The sequence below is a fragment of the Hyalella azteca genome, unplaced genomic scaffold (assembly GCF_000764305.2).
Source record: "Hyalella azteca isolate HAZT.00-mixed unplaced genomic scaffold, Hazt_2.0.2 contig2705, whole genome shotgun sequence".
NCBI classification, from domain to species: domain Eukaryota; kingdom Metazoa; phylum Arthropoda; class Malacostraca; order Amphipoda; family Hyalellidae; genus Hyalella; species Hyalella azteca.
In genome coordinates, this window is record NW_025932970.1 from 41,833 (window position 1) to 61,076 (window position 19,244).

Here is a 19,244-nt window from a genome sequence, read left to right on the forward strand (position 1 = left end):
TAGGTTTTTCAATGGGTAATGAGAATTATCAAGGTTTAAGCGTACTTAAAATACAATCCGCTTTTCCATCACAATGTGAAATTAGCTATATTAAGCGATGAGGAGATTTTTTCTAAGTGAAATGAGAAATGACAAACGAAGTATAGAGGTTACATGCATGGAAGATACAACGATTAAGTTCATGCAAAGAAATTTTCAAAGTAGAAAATCATATAATTCAAATAACGACCATATTATCAGTATAGATCTCTGGAAAACCCCTCGGCATAAAGCTGACGAGATATTTAATGGTGAGAGCTGGAATGAGCAAGCGCTTGTCACGAGGTGCTTAACATTCAATCTGTTGAAAACTTATTATGCTAAATATCAATACTATCACTGGCATCATTGTCAACGTTTCTTCGTGAATTGCGCAAGTAAGACCAGACAGATAGATGGCTCTAGCAATGCAGAGAAATACTAGACGGAAAACAAAAATATGAAGAAAAACAGAATATCAATGATTTCAAATAACAATTAAAACTATGATTAAATGTAAAATTGATTACATTCCATTGTAATTTAAAAATTACATTCCAGATTTAAATAGCAGTTAATTTTTGGAGCTTTTAATAAAGCATTTCAGAGAGTTTCCAGAGTCTATGATAGTGATACGGATTTTCAGTTAACTATTCTAAATTCTCGTCACAGAAATAGGCAGTGTTAGAAATCACGATACAAAAAAAAAAAAAAAAATCACGGACAAAACCAACATACAATTGGTGAAATAATTCCAAACTGACTAACTAAATTAGAGAGTCAATCGCATCAAAGAAAACCAGTTTTAATCGCAGGAAACCATCCGGTGGGAATTATAACTAGTCAAATTTCTAACAGACAAGAGCGTGTGGGCTGTGGGCGTTGTCAGCTGCAAGAGCGGCAGCGGCTTTGGCGCCTCCGAGGCTCTTCCTCTTGTGGTGGAAGGTGAGCCGCTGCCTCAGCCGTCGGTCCCGCCGTTGGTAATGCTCGTTGAAGTCCAGACGACTGCTCAGCTGCTGTAGATTGTCGTCGTCCTGAGCTGCCAGCATCAGAAGCAGCGACTGGACCATATCCTGCAGGCAGGGCAATGTTATTACACAATGTCCGAGTAACGAAAGGATTAAAAAGTAAGAATGACAATACAAAACAATGCTTCAATGGTTAACTGTCCAAAAAACAACGAAGAGAAAAATATTGAAGAATGACTTAATAAAGAATGTTTCTGTTTAGATAAATGTTAAAGAATGTGAAGGAGCTTCAAACGAGTTTCATAAAGGCTTACGTCTCACTGAAGCCACAAATGTATTAAGAACATCAAGATCAAACTAAGACGGCTCAACTTTGGCAAAAGGAGTAAGAAAACTAGAGAATGAAAGACATTCGAATTATAAAAGTAATAATGTACATTAATTGCGATAAGTAAGAGTGGCAATAGTTGCAGGGTTCAGAGATTATGATAGCGTTACATCGTGTAGGTGGTACATCTTGCAGCTAAATGGAACGTACTATTATTTGACTCCTTACACAAGATTATTTTATAATTGATATATTAGGTCTGACGGCTAACATAGTATTGAGCCTCAGGAAAACTTGACATATTTAGCGCATTTTCTCATTCATGGAAAAAATGCACTATTGTGCTCGCCATGTCCGTCTGTCTGTCCATCCGTGACTTCACGTTTTCATCAACGAGGAAATGCGCTCTCTGTCACTTACTGCAGTGAGTAGTGAGTTATATTTTTTACTGTTAAAGTTGACCTGGTAAGTTTGTGTGAGGATCTTGAGTTCGGTCTTGAGTTTGGTGACAAAGCGGGACGAGAAGACGTGACGCCGCTGCTGTTCAGCTTCCTCTTCCCCGGCGCCCGTACTGAACTGACCTTCCTTGGCCAGAGCCTAGGTTATATTCGAAACAGTTACTATTTAAGTTAAAAAACGCAGTTTCTTGAATTTGATTAAAGTTTAACACGGTGTGCACTGTGCAAGATTACAGAACGTGGTACACAACAACTTAAATGGAATGAAACATTAATTCATTAATGATTGGGTTGGTTCATTTCTCAAATTGGGTTGCTTTATCTTTCAAACAACGACCATGTATACAATTTACAGCACAAATAAAATTAAAAGCAATACATCAATCAAGCATTAAAAGTCATGCAGGGTGACAGACCAGTTCCCTTGAACGCTTCTCCTGTCGGGCTTGTATTTCAGCAGCAACGCCGGTGTGTAGTCGCGTCTGTAGCTCTGCCAGCCGCACCATCAGGTCATAAATGGAGCGAAGGTGCGTCCGAACGTCCTGGTTAAACATGGAATACAGAGTGAAAGTTTTTAAAAAAATTATGTCAAAAACAGAACAATTAAAAAAGGATCTTCCAGGGAAGCGCTCGAAAAATTATTGTTCAAGGCAAGTATACGTAAACGACGTCCTGGTCAAACATGGAATACAGAGTAAAAGCTTGTAAAAAAAACTTGTGTCAAAGTGAGAAAAAAGAATTCATTAAAAGAAAATGTTCCAGGAAGTGCTTGTAAAAATTTTTATTCAAGGCGAGCATTCGTAAAGTATGGTGTTCAAGGTAAGCACTTGTAAAGCCTCTTGTTTAGGTACAGTACTAATGAGGCATGTAGCGTACAACTGTGTGTATGTACAAGTACTTGTGAAAAATGTTATTTAGGATTTGAGGACTTATGAAAAGTCACTCAGTGTTACAGCATTAAAAAAAATCTCATTCAGGGTTACATAATTGCAGACATGTCATTCAAGGTTTTACTTATGAAATGTGTATGTTAGAGCCGTATTATTATGCAATATTATACAAATTTATTATCCATCGGTCATATTGGCCGTAGGTGAAAATCCTTGTCAATAATGATAACCTAAGGATCCTCCTGTGCGATTGTGGTTGAAACCGACAATGACCCGAGCAAATGAAGGGTCCTAGTGACAGTGAATATGACAAACAATGAAGCAAGACGCACGGCACTGCGCTGGTCAAGTAGCGCGCCCTTGACGATCCTGGCGAGGAAGGAGTTGTGCGCGGCGATGAGGCAGTCGAGGCTGTTAGGGGCGTCAAGCGCCTTCATGAGAGCGTCCCATGAGACCTCGAGCACCTCAAAAGTCACGTAGTAGCCCAGCTGGTGCACCAGGTGGATCATTTCACTGAGCAGCAGCTGCAGGCCATGCACCACCACCTGCACCTCTGTGGTAAACAAAATATTCGGTTCAAAGCCATGATCTAATTCTGTTAATAACTCTCAATACAACCCGGGACTTTTAACACAATACCTACAGCTGACAAATACGCATTGAAAACGTATATATACAAACAATAAATTGTCAATTAGAGAGGATATACTCATAGAATCAATAACATTCAGGCCTAAGCAAATAATTTAAATCATAGTTATTATAAGATTATCTAAGGCTTTGGTATAAAGAAACCTGGCAAGTTGCGGCAGAGTTTGGTGGTGGCGGCCTGCTGCTTCCACGTGTCGGACAAGACGCACTCCATATGCTTGGCCCGCCACAGCGAGTTGAAGAGCATCAGGTATTGCTGCATGCACTGCGTCGTCAGCACCTGACCACAATAATTCATCAAATATTATTACACAATATAATCAATTAATATATAATACATATAATAATTTCAATAATAATTTTCCGTGACTATATTCACTCAAAGACAATACTTGTGCAGACAATAAATTCAACATTTGTAATGAAATGATGCTCTAACAGCATTATCGTGCTAAAAAAATGAAATTAAAAATTTATTAGCCTAAATTATTCTGTCTCTGAAACTAAACCATTCACAAATTAATTTTCACTGCACCGGGTTACTTGATTTATAAATATCTTAAAGTGAGATTGTGCATAGTTGAAGAATAAATTCTGTGAGGTACAGCAAATAAAAATTTATTTTTCTTCTCTCAATTTCAAAAGATAGGGATAAAACTTTTGATCCAAGTATGACATCATCAGGCAACACAGAACCTCACGTTGCAGAGTAAGAAAATGAGAGAGATTGGTTGTTTAGACATGAAAAAATAAGTCAGCGATTATCTAACTAACAAGTTGAATGCGTACAGATTTTTGATGCGAGGTGTTAGGCTCATCCAACAGAAACAAATATCAAAAAATTTAGAGTTGTAGTACAACTTAATAAAACTACGAGACGATTGGTAGGAACTAGCAATTTGTTGTAGAATATTAACCCTCATCAAAGTAGTAGTAGTAGACTTTCCAGTCTCTATAACCAAATATGCTTCACTAATCACCAAAAGAACTAATCAGAGAATAAGAAAAAAGCATTATGCGGCCTAACACAGACAAGCAATAAGCATAAAGCGGCATGACATAGGCAAGCATTAAGCATAAAGTGGCATGACATAGGCAAGCATTAAGCATAAAGTGGCATGACATAGGCAAGCATTAAGCATAATGCGGCATGACATAGGCAAGTATTAAGCATAAAGCGGCATGACATAGGCAAGCATTAAGCATAATGCGGTTAGACACAGACAAGCTTTAAGATTATACGGCCTGACATAAACATGGTCCCTCATACCGTGCCGATGGGACCGTCCACGTGATAGTCTAGGCTGAAGACGTCCCAGCCTGTGTCTCCTTGCGCCACCTGCATTGCAGTTTCAAATGCAAGTTAATACTTAATAAAATATTATGAATCGAACTCAATCTAACATCGAACCCAATTTAACCCAAATCTGCATGCAGGAAGCACACAAGCTTGAAACATAACGATTCTAACCATTTAGGCGCTTGGTTTGATATCAGAGTGCTTATGGAAAAAACACATAAATATGCTTTACTAAAACGACTTTCATAGCTTTATTTAGAGATTCAAATATCCAGAAATAGCTTTTCTTTTAATAAACGCATATACAATGGCATGCGTTAATTGTCTAACACCAACACATACCAATTCATACTTGATTTTTTACAACAGAACCTATTACTGTCTTTTTAAAATGATTTAAATGACTAAAATTTTGAAAAGCAAACAAGAAACGAAAACCATTTACTACCACCAGCAAGAACTATTTCCTTCAGAGACCAAATTCAATAAAACTAACCAATTCACTCATCATGACAAGTGAACGCGATGACTCGATGCAACCACAAGAGAAAGGTGTAGTAATAAATAGAACTAAATAGAAAATTATAGGTGAATAAGCAAGCACGAGACCTGCAGCAGCTTGACGTCGAGTCTGCGTAGTGTGTCGGGATGGTCAAAGCGAGCGTTGCTTCCCGCGACCGCGGTCTCCAGCAGCGAGGAGAGGTTGTGTGGGTACAGGCGACTGGCAGGCTGGCATAACTCTACCCTGCGCGGCAATCTTCCGTTAGAATGTAAAAAAAAAATTTAATCACAATGTGAGATGATACAAAGGAGTCAATTAGAGTGCGGGAATTGCAAACAGAGGAAGAGCTAAAGTGCACAGCTAAATAAAGACAGCCGCTACATCTTGAGCGTGTTGCTGCTTTTCAGGCATGAATGAAAACAAAATCCAGTTCACACGGCGTCCGGCGAACTTGTTTCCACTTATAAAGAAGCTTCATGCAGAGTTAAATCTCTTTAAAAGAGTTAACGACAGCTAGTTTATTTAAAAATAGCTATGCAAAAAGTCGGGTTCCACATATTTTTATTAACGTGAGCAGTGGCGGACAAAACCGTCAATGGAGATGAAATCAGCCAAAATGAATTAATTTTACCCACTCCTGTAAGCCTTTATTTGTCAATGGCAATTCAATTAGATAAAAAATCATCCTGGTAGCCAACGTCACCTCAATGATGGCCAACGCAATCACAACACCAGCTCAACGCTGGTCAACGTCACCTCAACGTTGGTCAATGCCATCCCAACGCTGGTCAATGTTGCCACATATTTGGTATTTATTTATAAGCCAAGAAAAATGAGGATTATACCAGGCACTGACCTGAGCACCTGCAGCAGCGTATGTATAAAGTCCCCCTGGCCGAGCAGGAGATACCTCCTGAGGGCACGCAAGTGAGTTAGCAGCTGCTGCTCCTGCAACACCTCCTGTAGCACGCGCCCACACGCAGCTCGGTAGGTCAGGTCCATCAGCTGCTGTAGCGCTGGCCGCGATTCTTGCACAAACAGCGACTCAACTGTAATGAAGGGCAAGATGGAGATTAGAGTTATGCCATGACGGGGCATGATAGAGATTAGATTTGTCATGATTTGCAGTTAATGTTCTGCGGCTTAGTCTAATTTATTAAAGCATTTTTAATTTTTAGCTACACTTAATGCTGAATGATTAAACAATAGAAATAATTGAATATATATTCATATGAAATCAAGTAATGAGTAACCAGTTGTGTGTTTGAGAGCCGCAGCAATGGCCTGCTGCTCAGCAAGAGGTGTTTTGAGCTTGCAGACGCTGCGCAGAAAGTTTAAACTCTTGCCCGTAGCCAGAACCTGACGAGCTTCCGCCGCTGACACAAAACTCGGCAACTGACACCATCTGCGTATGTGACCATAAATACACCGAGCTGTCTATGTTATAATCAATGCTAGGTACCATTTACAATGTAGAGAATATCGCGAATAAAAAGGTAAACAATATTGGGCGTCCCTTTTATGGAAAAACTTCAGAATTCTAGGCGAAATGTGGATAAATTTGTGGGGAATTTCACTGGATTAGGACCTTGAACGGGTCTGAACTGAACTGAATCTACAAAATGAAAATTCTCACTGAATTACTGGCCGTATATGATCCGTTTAGCATTAAATAATGTCAACAAATGTTCTTTTTCAATATACATAAACGCCATTTTCTAATCCATAAATTTGCTGGGAAAACTTTTCTTATATTCAACAGGGATATCTTGGAAAAATATACAACAATATCACAAGCAACTCCAAATCAGTCCCCAAGAAAAATATTATTTTAAAATTCAAAATTATTATTTGATAATCAGGCAGAATTTCAAACAATATGATTTGCTACGCATAATAAATGATGATTATTGAAGAAAGAAGCTCACCTGATGGAATACTTGTGGTGCCAGAGATCGTGCAGGGAGGCCGTATGGTCGGCAGCGATGAAGAACTCCTCGTGGGGGTCGGTGAGGGCGCCGTGCACCAGCCACTGGGTGAGCATGGCGTGCAGGGGCGCTGCAGAGCGCGCTAGACAGTGCTGCACCACGCCTTCGGTGCTGGGGGACCCGTGCTGTAGATGCTGCACACCAACATTGTGTTACTTCAATAAACTTTACTAAATTATCCTGAGGCACTGGATAATTTAATTTTTGTACTAAATTATAATAAATCGCTGCACAATTTAATTTTTGTACTCAATTATCATAAATTGCTGGATAATTTAATTTTATATTAAATTATCCTAGATCCGAAATCGCTAGATAATTTAATTTTATATTAAATTATCCTAGATCCAAAATCGCTGGATAATTTAATTTTGTACTCAATTATTCTGAATCCTAATACGCGAATTCCTAAATTATCCTAAATCTGTGTATAAATAAAGGAATCGCGTGTACAACGCCACACTCGTGCTGTAGAGCCCTAGTTTCTTTAACACATTAACACGTTGACTCCGAAGTGGTACATATGCGTACCACGAAATGTATTTCTCCAGGACGTAGTGGTACAGAATTCAGGTTGCCTGAACACGTGAACACGTTGACTCCGAAGTGGTACATATGCGTACCACGAAATGTATTTCTCCAGGACGTAGTGGTACATAATTCAGGTTGCCTAAAATCGGCCAAACGCGAGAACAAAAAAGGCCAAAAAAGGCCGATAACTCAATATATACTAGTTAATTTGTAGGTTCCGCTATAAAAATAGCGGAACCTACAAGCAATCGACTAAGCGACTTTAACACTAATAGCAGAACTAAGAAGCAATCGGAGTCAAAGTGTTAAATTAGGGAACATAGAAAAATTGCAATACCATTGATATGCATAATATAGATCTACAATACGCATTTATTATGAGAAAAATTAACCATATACGGTACCATAATACAATCAAGAGTACAAACTCCAGCAAATTTAGAGTGTAACAACATTGCAGCAAATTATTGCCATCAACTTGCGAAGTCAAAACAGTTTAGTCACAAAATCTTTCCCCAAAAACTTGAACTCGGCCTCAGGTGAAGAACTTCGTGATTTAAGTCAGAATCTTGGTTCGTGAACATAGAAATTTCCGGAAGGACTGCCTTACATTGCAGAAACCTGCATGATAATTGCTCATGGCATTTAATTCGCTACATCCCTATTGATATGCATCAACTCTTCTGCAAAGTACCTGGTAGAGTGCAGAGAGCAAAGCGCCGCCCCGCAGCCCTCTGGCGGAGTGTGAGAGATGCACAAGACTGCGCAGGCGGAGGCGAGGCTCTAGAGTCCAGAGCAGCAGCCGGCGCAGAGTTAGGCCGCCGCCAGAGCTGCTAAGCTCATCTGCAGCTTCTTCATTAACTGCACTCAGCTACAAAACGAGTTAATAGTTGACAGAACACAAGAAAAACTATGACTAAATGGAGATTTTGATCGAGACTCACAGTATGACATGAAATGCTTTATATTGAGACTAATTACGTAAAATAAGTACTGGGTTAAATTGAACAACTTTTCAGGCCTATGAGTGTACTTTAATTAACTAACCTGAGCCTCCAGCACGGCAATAAGTCTGCAATGTTCGTTGAGATGATCTCTGAGCGCCAGCACCAACGCTTGGTTGACGAGTGTGGGTCCAGATATAGAAAGCCCAACACCTGACCTGGGCAAGCGTGACCCAGGAGTTGGGGCGTTGGTGTTGTCAAGAGCTGCTCCGCTGAGCAGTTGACATGTGCTCAGAGCACTGAAACTTGTGCTCTGAGTTAGGCCACCTGGAGTAACGCCAGTGTTCATGATGTTGCCTACAGATGCTGATTTGTTGAGTCCAAAACCTCCTCTGGCGAGTTGGCCGTCACAGAACTTCTGCACTTCACTGTACAGCCACCCGACCTCTGATAGCTTCAGTATTAGATCACGAACTGGTTTTGATATACGAACCTGCAAAAATCTTACAATAATGCACAAATTTTGTTAAACAAAATAAATCGAATGCAAATAAATTGGTTTGCATGGAAAGAATACAGAAAAAAACTCCCACTAAAAATTCACCCATTTCAATATGCATTCCATTTTTAAATAAGTGAGGCACGAGGATCATATACCGTACTGTAACATTCATTTTCATATTTGCCTTTTTGCATATAATTTCCTACAATATTAAAGTCAAAGCACACAATTAAACTGAATTTGAGATGTTACAAAGTCGGATCCAAAGCAGTGAAACTTGAGGAAGATTTTTAGAAAAATGTGCATTAATAATAGCACAAGTGAAGTATTGAAAACTAATCACCGTATTTGAGGTACAGTTCATAAAACGTGGAGAATATACTTGTGATTATGAGCACTTTAATAACATTAACGTCACATTATGCCATATTAATATTATGCTTCAGTTTACAAACTAATATTCAGATTTTTCTTTTGCTCAGCCATTTTATCTGTTCCCATCCTTTCTTGCATCTATTTATTTTTCACTAGCTATTAATCTTATGTGTGACGTGTCCACGAAGTTCGTTTGAACCAGACGCCATGATAAATATTTTGTAGAATAATATTGTTTGTTCATTAAAAATTTGATACATGTCAGTCTACACCTAATTCCCCTAGTGCTGGCACATAAAATGTTTGAGATAAAATTTTAAACACAAAATCATTCCATACATTTGAACCGAATGTGATCGATTCCTGGTACTTTGCCAGTCACGTGAATTGCGTAGCACTCGTGTTGTCAATTCTGGCAGTTCATCTGTAAGAAATCTTTTGGTTTCAACCAAATGAACATGAGTGCAGGGTTTATTCTTCACCTTAGGGTCAATTTTGTAGCCGTCATTGGCCAGGTCATGCTTGATGATCTTCCCTTCTATGCCCTGCAGCACAAACAACACCTCACGCACCAGCACCTCCTCTGTCACTTCCACTTGTGCTGTGGACAATCAAAAGATTAATATCTATACCAGTGGTTCCCAAACTTTTTCAGGCTGGCTCCCCCTATGGCTCCTAGTGAATTTCTAGCGCCCCCCACAGACATACGATTTTCTTGAAATTTAGTACGCTGCAATTTTAAAAATTAAAGGTTAAACACAAATGTGTATTTCACAAATAGAACCCCATTTAGTAAACCAATATGTTTTTCAGCTGTTTTTACTGTTTCAGCACTAGAAGACAAGAACGTCGCGGGCAAATTTACGGCCGGACTTGTGGCCGGTCTCACGACCAATCTCCAAATTCAATTATCAAGAAAATATCTCCCAAACATATGAACGCAGCTCTATGAAACTTGGAACACGTATTCATCAAAACCTAACGATGATGTTTAGCTCGTAATTTTTTTTTTTAATTTCACCTTCATTCGTGAGTTGCGCGTATATTTCGAAACAGGCCGAAATTCGCATTGATCAAAGAATTTCTTCCAAACTATTGAACATATTTGAACGAAATTTTGAATATACATTCCTTACTATCAAGCGGTGATTTTTTACCTTATAAAATTATTTTCGACTTTATTTCGTTTGCGAGTTTTTTTTTTTTCATTTCACCGTCATTCTTGATTTCATACTTCCTTATATTCGGCCCGTATCGCCGGGTAATTTGTCACTTAAATTCGCAGCGATCAAGAAATTTCTTCTAAACTAAACAACAGATTTCAACGAAACTTTGTATATAAATACATAACCTCTCAACAGTGATGTTTAGCTCGTGACAATTTTTCCATTTTGCTTTCGTGTGCGAGTTATACAGATATAGTAGGAACGGCCGGCTTTTCTACCGGTAGATCGATGGCTTCTATAAATCAAAATTAGTATACGTATAGCCGTATAACTCGCAAAGGAAGGCAAAAAAATGTAAAAAAAATGTTGCTGAGGTCAGGTATTTAAATACTAAGTTTCGTTCAAATCTGTTCAGTAGCTTGGAAAAAGTTTCTTGATTACTGCGAATTTAAGTACGAATTGCTGTTTAAATCACGAATGAAGGTGAAATAAAAAAAAAACTCGCGAACGAAGGCACAATCGCAAAAATTTTCACGAGCTAAACATTACCTTTTGGTAGTCAGGACTGTAAATTCAAAATTTCGTTCGAATCTGCTCAGTAGTTTGGAAGAAATTACTAGATCACTGTGAATTTCGGCCCGTATTGCCATATAACTATGGCAAAAACAAACGATGGCAAAATTCACATTACCGTTAGGTCCTAATGAATACGTGCACGAAGTTTCATCGAGTTAAGTTCATTAGTTTGAGAGAAATTCCTTGATCATTGAATTTGAAAATTGGCCGTGAGACCGGTCTCGAGTCCGGCCGTTAATTTGTCCGAGACGTAAACCCAGGAGAGCTAGGTAAAAAAAAAAAAAACAGAAAAAACCATCGCTGCGAGTCTGTGCGGCACGTGTTGTGTACAAATCGTCAAACAAACGTTCGAACTTCTGACACTGACTTCGGACTACCGCCCCCTACCGCCCTCTTCTTCCTTATCGCCCCCAAAATCTTTCCACCGCCCCTAGGGGGGCGATATCGTCCACTTTGGGAACCACTGATCTATACAATATAAATGAAGAATATTTATAGCAAATATTTATAGTGAAGCAAAATATTGAAAATTGTTGTTCAACGGAATTCATATCCATAAAGAACCCAAGTTACACTATTAACGTCTTGATTTCACTAATGAATGCACTTGAGACGACAAAAACCACATTTCATGTCAAAAAATGCACCACTGGGATATGAAATTTCAGGGAATAAACATAAAAGCAAGGAACATGAATAATTATATAGTCTTGCCTGCTAACTGGCGCGAGACCTGAGGCTGCTGGGTGATAAGCCGCTCACCTCCACCAGGAGGCCTTACAGATCCACTTGTCGATCTATGTTCTGCAGCACCTTTGTGGAAGTGATCAATGTTATAAGTAAGCATACATGGGCATAATATTGTAGCTGCAATGTAACACATGCTCGTAATATTGTAGCTCTTACTGTTGTTAGCACAATAAAGGTTGCACAAAAAAAATTGTCACTCCAATACAATAAAAACACATAATACCCCCGCGCTCGTACTGCAATAACCGTCCCAATCCGCACACAGAGTGCGAGAAGTAGGTACAACACCTTCACGGAACTTGCGTGTCAGCTGAACAGTAAGCAGTTGTTATAAGTAAGCATAAGTTCAGGATAGCAACTGAAGTATGAATTTTTGTCTCAAATGACAGAGAATATGACAAAGATGTACAAAAAAATCATAATGTCCAGGCTAATAAGCCTAGACAAAATTAAAATTAGTCACAAGATATTCCTAATTTCTATTAAAAGAATACAGCAGGGGAAGAAAATAATTCGGTCTCATGGAACGCAGTGTTGCATAACTTCATCAGCATGGAACACTTATAAAAGAATTCATTGTATCACACCAAAGCAAGTGTCGTCATAAGCAAGGCATGGTCTAACACAAGTCTTGACAAAGCATTCAAAATAATTATAATAATGCAAATAAGCGACACCTCTGTAGTATGTGGTGAGTTTAGCAGCGCGTGAAGGTATCCAGTTTGCTGATCCACTGCCTCGACCATCACTATCAGCCTCTGAGGCAGGGATGCTTGGCCCACTGCCTGATCTGCTCGAACTGGGCACAAAAAATTACTTAAACACAATAAAATAATTAACAATACAGGCAGTAAAATCTATGGTGACAATTTATTTAGCAGTTTTGTAAAACCACAGATAGTTAATTAATAAAGTTAACAGGAGTGATAAAATATTAACCCAAGAATATTTGAGACTAAAAGTTTACAACGCCAGAGTTAAATCATTGGAAATATTTGGAGCTGGAACCTATAAATGAGTACATAATCTGAACAAAGTGTATTTTGCTCACCTTCTTGGTGGGCTTGACTAATACTGACATATTTGTTCAATTTTAATATATTACAAATTTTCCTAGCAGTAAATGTTTCAAAAAGCAAACAACAAACCCAGTGGTGGTGCGAGATGAGCCTCGACTGCCTGGATCAGTGCTACCGAGGTACAGAGGAGGTAGTGTAAAAAACTCTCCACCGTCACTCAGGCCATTACCCTGTGCACATGTTACTATTTAATTTCTTAAGTTCAAACAAATAGGTAAATCAAAACTTATATTGATTCCTGCTTTATAAAGGCTTGTGTATCAACAGAATCATTCTGGATATGTAGTAGATAATGGTACCTCTACATAAAATTTTAAACATCATATCTTAAAAAAAAATCTTATCAAGATCTGACTAGAAATGTTCAATGTTATGTGTATATCAATTGGAATTATACTGATAGTATCAATTATAGATTTATAAATAAGATAGTAAAAGGCAAATTTAAGTCAAATTTATAAGGAAGTTATATCATAAGCAAGGCCATGTAAATTACCAGCGCATGACTGGGATGAGGCTGCTGATGTTCAGACTCTTGCCCTAGCAGCAGCAGGAGAGTCAGGATACTTGCCTTGTTCTTCAGTACAGACTGCAAAATAAAATTATTGAGGTGGACAAAATTTGAGCGAGCTAGGCTGGCCTTATTTGAAAAAAAGGATGAAAATTTAATGTAAAACTAATACTGAATTTACAATCTGTAATAGAAATTTTCTACAAGTGCTTCTCAGCCAATCGAGTACACACAAATGAATTGGCAATTTGAAATTTCTAAAAACAAAAAACTGATATAAAAACCTGATTTTGGAGTTCAGAATTTACCAATATACTTGCTTACAAATTAACAGAAGTAAATAAATATTGCATTGCTTCTTTTGATACAATGCTTTCATTACTTATAAAGCAATAGAGCCAAAAATATGGAGAAGGAATAGAAATTTGAAATTAAACAATTATATACTACCTATAATCTACTTATTTTCAAGCAATTTATAGCAGTCAAACTTACACTGTTCATGACATTGTTGAGGAGCTGTGAAAACTGGACTGCATGCTGCAGCCTATCATGCCTGATGAGCCATTTCTTGACGCGTTCACCAACAGCTCTTGCCTCATCAGAGCTCCTTCCACCAGAAGCACTGCTGCCAATCCACAGACCACTGCGCAGAACTCCCACACTCACTCTGTACTGCTCACTTAGAGTTGCCTCTGAACATAGAAAATAGAATATTAGAACACAAAATATAATTAAAACAAATAATCAAATTTCATGCTTTTTTGTTACTGTGTACTAATCTCTGTAGTGTACAGAAAGGTCAGAAACAGTGGTGGTGTGTAAGAAATTAGAAATTATGAGTAAAAAATGTGATTCAGTATCTGCTCTCTAAATGCTGCTCACATCAATTGTCATCTAATTTGAAAAAAATCTGTAATGAAATATCTGATATTGAATTTCAAAATATAAGAATTTTATTGTTCTTCAAGAGGTTCAGCTCATGTCAAGTTCTTTTTAGTGTGAACAAGAGCAAGAGTAATCATTGAAATGTCTAATATAAGAGAGCAATGAAGGAGGGTATGAAATATCTCATGAGTGATAGGACTTATGCTGTTGACTGGATTAAATTTGACTTTGAAAATTGGAGTAAAACCAGGAAAATTTGGTGAAACAATTATTTATTATCACAAGATATTCTCCAACATATTGCCAATTTTTAAACAAAAAGTTAGCTTAGTAACAAAATGTCAGGCTGGTAAACAAGAATTTTGGTATTTTGAATCTATCTGGATTGATCCTTTCCAGGGTTGGCAATGATTAAATCAAAATGATTAAATCATGTGATTAAATCACTTGATTTTTTTATAAAAAAATCGTGATTTTTTTTATTTTTTTGATTTTTTCATATATTTAAATATATTGAGTGGCAGTCTTCAATTTATATTGAGGTATTGTTATTCATGGTTTAGTATAAATGTACTATAAATGACAAATTGGTATATAAACCTGTTGCCTTTAGTGTGTATTAGGTTCCAATAAATTGAATGTTTTTGGTACAGAGGCATCAAGTGTGCAATACATTGTACATAGCTAGCAGCTTAGCTAATTCTTATAAGGCTATAAGTAGTCTTTAATTTTTGACTATTTGTTATATATTGATTACAATATACAATTTAAATGTGTTAGCTAGCTTATACAGGGTGGGGCAGAACTGATTGAACAGTTTTGGGGCAAAATAAAAGAGTAATGGAGGTACATAAAGAAGAAAGTTTATTTTCCTCAAGATTAGCATAACATACCATTTAAAATACTTATTTTTTGTAAACAATATCAGGAAAATGGGGTTTGTTAGCTGCATCACACTGTTGGAGTTGTTCTCGGAAGTTTTCTACAGCACGTTCACACATATGGCGAGGTATGGCCATAACCTCTGCTGCAATAATCTGTTCCCTTAGCTGTGGTAGGGTGTGAGGGCGACTTCTGAACTTCTCTTTTAGATGTCCCCAAAGAAAGAAATCGCAAATGCTTAAATTAGGTGACTTCACAGGCCAGTGTAAATCACCCCTCAGAGACACCAGACCTCTGGAAAACATGTGTTTCAAAACATTGGGTGACATTCGGGCTGTGTGAGCTGTAGCCCCATCCTGCTGGAACCACACGTCTCGCAATGCTTCATTTTCAACAATGTTTTCCATCATGAGCTGCAAGAAATTTTGCAACATTGCAGCATAGCGATCGGAATTCACTATCATGGTTACTCCCACCTCTGAAAATGACTCCAACAGTGTGTTGCAGCTAATAGCTCCATCTTCCATATATTGTTTTCAAAACATAAGTATTCTAAGTGGTATGTTATGCTAACTTTTAGGAGAATAAACTTTCTTCTTTATGTACCTCCATTACTCTTTTATTTTACCTCAAAACTGCTCAATCGGTTCTCCCCCACCCTGTATATTGAGAAATTGAGATTGTATTGACCTTTTAGGCAATTAGAAAGATTTTCCACCCTAATACAAGTATTCTAATTAAAATATTTAATTTCAATCTTTAAATATGTGAATTTAAAACTAGAAACAAAACAATTACAATTATAAGAAACTGTGCTATCAGCTACCTGTCTGTTATGTGACTCTTCAATGTTTAGAAGATCTGCATTCCTGAAGTGTTTTTGTATATTGAAGCCAGTTAAATGGTCAATATTTAGCTTATTACCTTGCTCCATACAAACTTTACAAAGCTAATGAATAGACATAGTACCAATAATTGTTTACCCAAAAATCCCTAAGTGGTAAACACCACCTTGGCCTGTTGGCCATTATTGAAGGCAATAAGTGCCCTTTTTAGCCATCCATTATGATCCATATACTGTTATTGTTGGTATGCTAATTGCAACATAAAAAATAACACTTCAAAAAGACAAAAAAGTTTAAAAAATAAAAAAAATAAAATAAATAAATAAAAATCGTGAAAAAATCAAAAAAATCATTGATTTTTTTTTTGATTTTTTAAAAAAAATCAAAAAAATCGCCAACCCTGATCCTTTCTATTTGCTAATAAAAGCTTCATTATGAGCCATAAAATGAGATCTTTTTGAACATGTGTAAATGGGATATTTATATTTTAGCATCATGTATGATTTTTCAATCTTTCAAGTTGCATGCTGATGGTCCTCAGACATACCGTATCAGACATGCATGGCACTGAATATATCTACATACATTCCAAGTCCAACATGCAACTGAGCTTTGTCCCCATTTAGCAATTTGCAAAACTGCAAGATTACCACACGATGAAGTATTTCCGTCTCATTACTAACTGAAGCGTATAATTCCATTATGGAATATCAGCTAGTAGTCACCCGTGAATGAGACAAAAATGTCTGTGCTTACTTATGCCTTACCATCAATTTCACCTTTTTTTATAGACCTGCAGTGGTTTTATCAAAACATTGGCGTGGGAAGCTACGTAACGTAACTGTATGCCTGCTCAGAGATGTCGTAAGTGGAGTTCCGCACAAGTTTAGAGTGTCTGCTGAAGCAATAGGAAACTATTGATTTAACTAGCAAGTAGGTGCTTTTGGGATAAAAATGGTGCTTTTGGGATAAAAATGTCAATTGCCTTTTGTGCTATAATTTACAAGCAAATGTTGATATTCACACCCAAGAGTTTTATGATCATTCACTTGAATAATATCTTAATGCCTTTTTGATTCAAAATTATATTGAGGTTGACAAGTCAACCATTTTTCTAGTTATATGGCAACAGTTTGTGAGGTTTCATCATTGCTGGCGCCGTGGCGCGTAGTGTGGTGTTTTGAGAGTGACGTCCCTAAAGCAATCAGAACTCGAGTTGCGCATACGGTGATTTTTTTATAGCCATTGCCCATTTGTTTCTTGCTACGTCCTCAAAGTGTCGCAATATGGTGTGTTTACCCTACATTGGATACCATTTTGTTCCAATAATATTATATAACACAACTACAACAGAAACAAATGGCACAAGAAAAAATCATAAACGTTGGTCCAAGTCACCCTGGCGCATAGTGGCAAACCAGAGCTTTTTTGGAATCGGTTCATTTTTAATTTTCCCAAAACTCAAGATTTAAACCAATTTCTCAAGTATGATAATGCTGGTATCCATGATACTTTACTGGTCTACTTATAGGACTCAAAAATGAACTTGAGGGAGTCTAAAAAACTCTCTGCTTTGTCACTATGCCCTGGCGGCCAAAGTCACCCCAGTTGACAGTAAATCTTTTAACAAAAATAAGCAGAAAATTGGCACAATTTTGCCTATGACTTTATAAGAATGACCATAACAAATTTTCACTTTCAATTTTCAAAACATTCTGCCAATCTGCTTGATAGTTATTTCTGATTGGCACTTTGGCAGATTGTATGCAATCAAGGGGCAGATATATAAAAATTTCAAAAATATTACACTTGAGTGATAAAATTGTGGTAGCTAAGAACAAACAAGGTAAAATGTTCCAATCTTGAATTATATATATATGATAACTAGAAATCTTCAATTAATAAAAAAATGTACAAGTTTCAAATCACAAGCAAACTGCATACCTATGAAAACTAAATGTAGGCTATAGGCTATAGCTAACCATCATTTCAGTTGTTACTTGTAATTGCAAGAAATGTGAATATCAGAAAATTTTAGACAATTTAAAAGTAAATTTATCAAAACATACCTAGTTGAAAGTTGAAACACTTGCTAGTGGCAAAGCAGAGAGTTTTTTAGACTCTCCCTCAAGTTCACTTTTGAGTCCTATAAGTAGACCAATAAAGTATCCTGGATACCACTCTACCAGCATTATCATACATAAGAAATTGGTTTAATTCTTGAGTAAATGAGGAAATTAAAAATTAACTGATTCTAAAAAAGCTCTGGTTTGCCACTATGCTGAGTTGCTACAGTATAAATAACAAATAGAAGAAATAACACAGATACAATTTCACTTGTCACAACCTCGTCTAGCTCTAGCATTGGCAGACTTCAAAATAATTTATATCAAAAACCCATAAAAAAAACAGTTGCATGTGATATCGGTGCTAAAGAAAATAAAGTTGCATCTTACCATCGGTTATGCCAGTAACATGAGAACATAATCTCTTAAGTATTCCAAGTGGTTCTTCCATAGCTGTTGAAGATTTTTAGGCCCTAATAGCACCATAGGGGGGTTTTCTTTGCAACACTAAATCACTCGCACAGCTGATCGTGGCGCCAACATTTGTTTATAATATTTCGAAAACGCTGCTATGATTGGTCAGTTGATGATGGACCCCACAATCATGGAACCAATGGAATCGACGCTCCATCAATTCTTCTTTAGAGAAAACTCACAAATGATAAACTGCAAAATTTCCAGAAATTTTTGAATAAATTGGGTAATGTATTTGTCAGTTCTTTCTTTATGTAACAAATTAAGTTTTTTCGATTTTATCACTGTTTCCATTGCTGAATTACCCTAACTCCATTTATGGCTCATAATGGCTGACAATGTCAATGGATTTTCAAACGTTTGCGTGTCACGCTCATCACACGCATTTGAAGCTTACGTAAGATCAGGATCAAATAATAAGACTACGAAATCGTCTTTAAATTATTTGGAGTCATCGACATCGATGGATGGCGTTGATAAACGGCCGTCTGTACGGAAAGTTGCTGCAGAGTGCTGCGACCGCTACGGGCTAGCGTCAGCGACTCTGCTCAG

The 19,244-nt window shown here is 37.3% G+C and overlaps 1 protein-coding gene across 1 annotated transcript; it reads right to left on the reverse strand.

The window, feature by feature from the left end:
• Positions 1-554: 554 nt before the first annotated feature.
• Positions 555-19,225, reverse strand: LOC108679780 (gamma-tubulin complex component 3). Its single transcript, XM_018168504.2, has 19 exons — positions 18,609-19,225; positions 14,033-14,232; positions 13,523-13,615; positions 13,096-13,196; positions 12,625-12,746; positions 11,912-12,010; positions 9,938-10,056; positions 8,682-9,071; positions 8,329-8,505; positions 7,044-7,237; positions 6,369-6,520; positions 5,972-6,164; positions 5,223-5,358; positions 4,584-4,652; positions 3,458-3,593; positions 2,995-3,215; positions 2,189-2,314; positions 1,777-1,911; positions 555-1,091 (listed from the first exon to the last, which is right to left on the reverse strand). Exons 1-19 carry the CDS (start codon positions 18,667-18,669, stop codon positions 870-872), a joined length of 2,946 nt encoding a protein of 981 aa, XP_018023993.1. The 5' UTR covers positions 18,670-19,225; the 3' UTR covers positions 555-869.
• Between the last annotated feature and the right edge of the window lie 19 nt (positions 19,226-19,244).